The sequence below is a fragment of the Orycteropus afer genome, unplaced genomic scaffold (assembly GCF_000298275.1).
Source record: "Orycteropus afer afer isolate SDZICR_OR568_19922 unplaced genomic scaffold, OryAfe1.0 scaffold00511, whole genome shotgun sequence".
NCBI lineage: Eukaryota > Metazoa > Chordata > Mammalia > Tubulidentata > Orycteropodidae > Orycteropus > Orycteropus afer.
The window spans coordinates 669866-671288 of NW_006922098.1; the positions used below are offsets into that span (position 1 = coordinate 669866).

At 40.3% G+C, this 1423-nt stretch overlaps 1 protein-coding gene across 1 annotated transcript in view; it reads right to left on the reverse strand.

The window, feature by feature from the left end:
• LOC103209672 (kelch-like protein 4) overlaps positions 1–1423 on the reverse strand; it is a 145028-nt gene that overhangs the window by 57984 nt on the left and 85621 nt on the right. The window contains exon 5 of the mRNA XM_042782920.1: positions 724–860. Within this exon, the coding sequence (XP_042638854.1) occupies positions 724–860 (137 nt within the window). The remainder of the gene's footprint in view (positions 1–723; positions 861–1423) is intronic.

A 1423-nucleotide genomic window follows, 5' to 3' on the forward strand; every position in this document is an offset into this window, starting at 1 on the left:
TCTCTATATATAAGCTTTACTGGTTTTGTTTCTCAAGAGAACCCACATGCAAATCATTCAACCCAGAGCGATGCACCCACATACTCTACAGAGATAAATCCCTTGGAGCAATTGGCCATGGGGCACCAGAGGGCCAACATTCACATGAAGGAAAAGCAGGACATACTGGAGTGCATAACTAAGAAGGGCACGGGGTGGGGGAGGGTTACAGGGAAGGGAGAGGAGGACAGTGGGTTAGGGTGGGGAATGGTAATTGGGGAGTGAAACTGAATATATATGAAATATTGCGTATAAAACAAATTCTGCTCTGTAAATTTGCACGTAAAGCACAATAAAAAAAAATAGAGAAAGAAATAAAGACAAAAAAATAAATAAATAAAGAGGCTTTCTCTAATGTCGAGTTGGAAGGTCCCATTTCCACTTCAGTTTTTTCAGACAAAGAATGTGCCCACACCATTCCAGAGAGATATGTTTTTATATCTTTGTGATAAAATATCTCTCTGCTCTCAGGGTCCAAGTTGTTTTACAGAATACTATTTACTCATTGTTCATTTATTCTATTGGGTTTAAATCCTGATTCTGCATCTTACTGCCTTAAGAATGTTATTAAGCTGGACAATACTTCAGTTTCTTCATCTGTAAAGTGGGAATAATCATAATGTGGGTTATATACTGTAAGATTATTATAAGGATGGAATAAGTTAATGGATGTGAAACACTTACCTGTGTAAGCATACTGCACCAACGAATTAAGTGCATTTGGATCCACCCCTTCCATCTTGATCTCTTCTTGTTTGGCTTCAAGCACATCATTAGTAAACATTGCAGCAAAATAATCAGACACTGCACTGAGAACCAACCTGGAAACAAAAATATTTGAGAGGATCTTAATTAAGTTCATAATCTCAAAGTCACTGAAAAGTACGAAATGCAATCAGTAAGTTTTTAACACTGATGAACCAGACTTTTGGTTATTTCATGGTGCTCTGAGAGGAATATACCACAAATGGGATGGCTTTAACAAGCAGTTTACTCTCTTACAATTTTGGAGGCTTGAAGTCTGAGTTCAAAGTGCCAGGTTCTAGGGCCTGAGTGAGAGCCCATTGACCTTGGGCTTCAGCTCTGCCTCCTGCTCCCAGCCCACTGAAGGCAGAGGCTTTTCTTCACTCAGGCAGCTACTGGCTGCTGAAGCTGACAAAGCCAAGGTCAACAAGTAAAAAGGCACAATCCCAATGTTACCAAACAACATGGCAGGCCACCAATTCAAGTACAGAAAAAGTCCCAAGATTGGTGGGGCATAGCAAGCTGACTAATGACTTGGCTACATGCAGGGTTCAAGCATACCAAAAAAAAGTGGAGAACTTCCTTAAAAACTTTCTACACTGGAAGCCCACATCCCTAAAGCAGCTACTCAGCTTCTCCA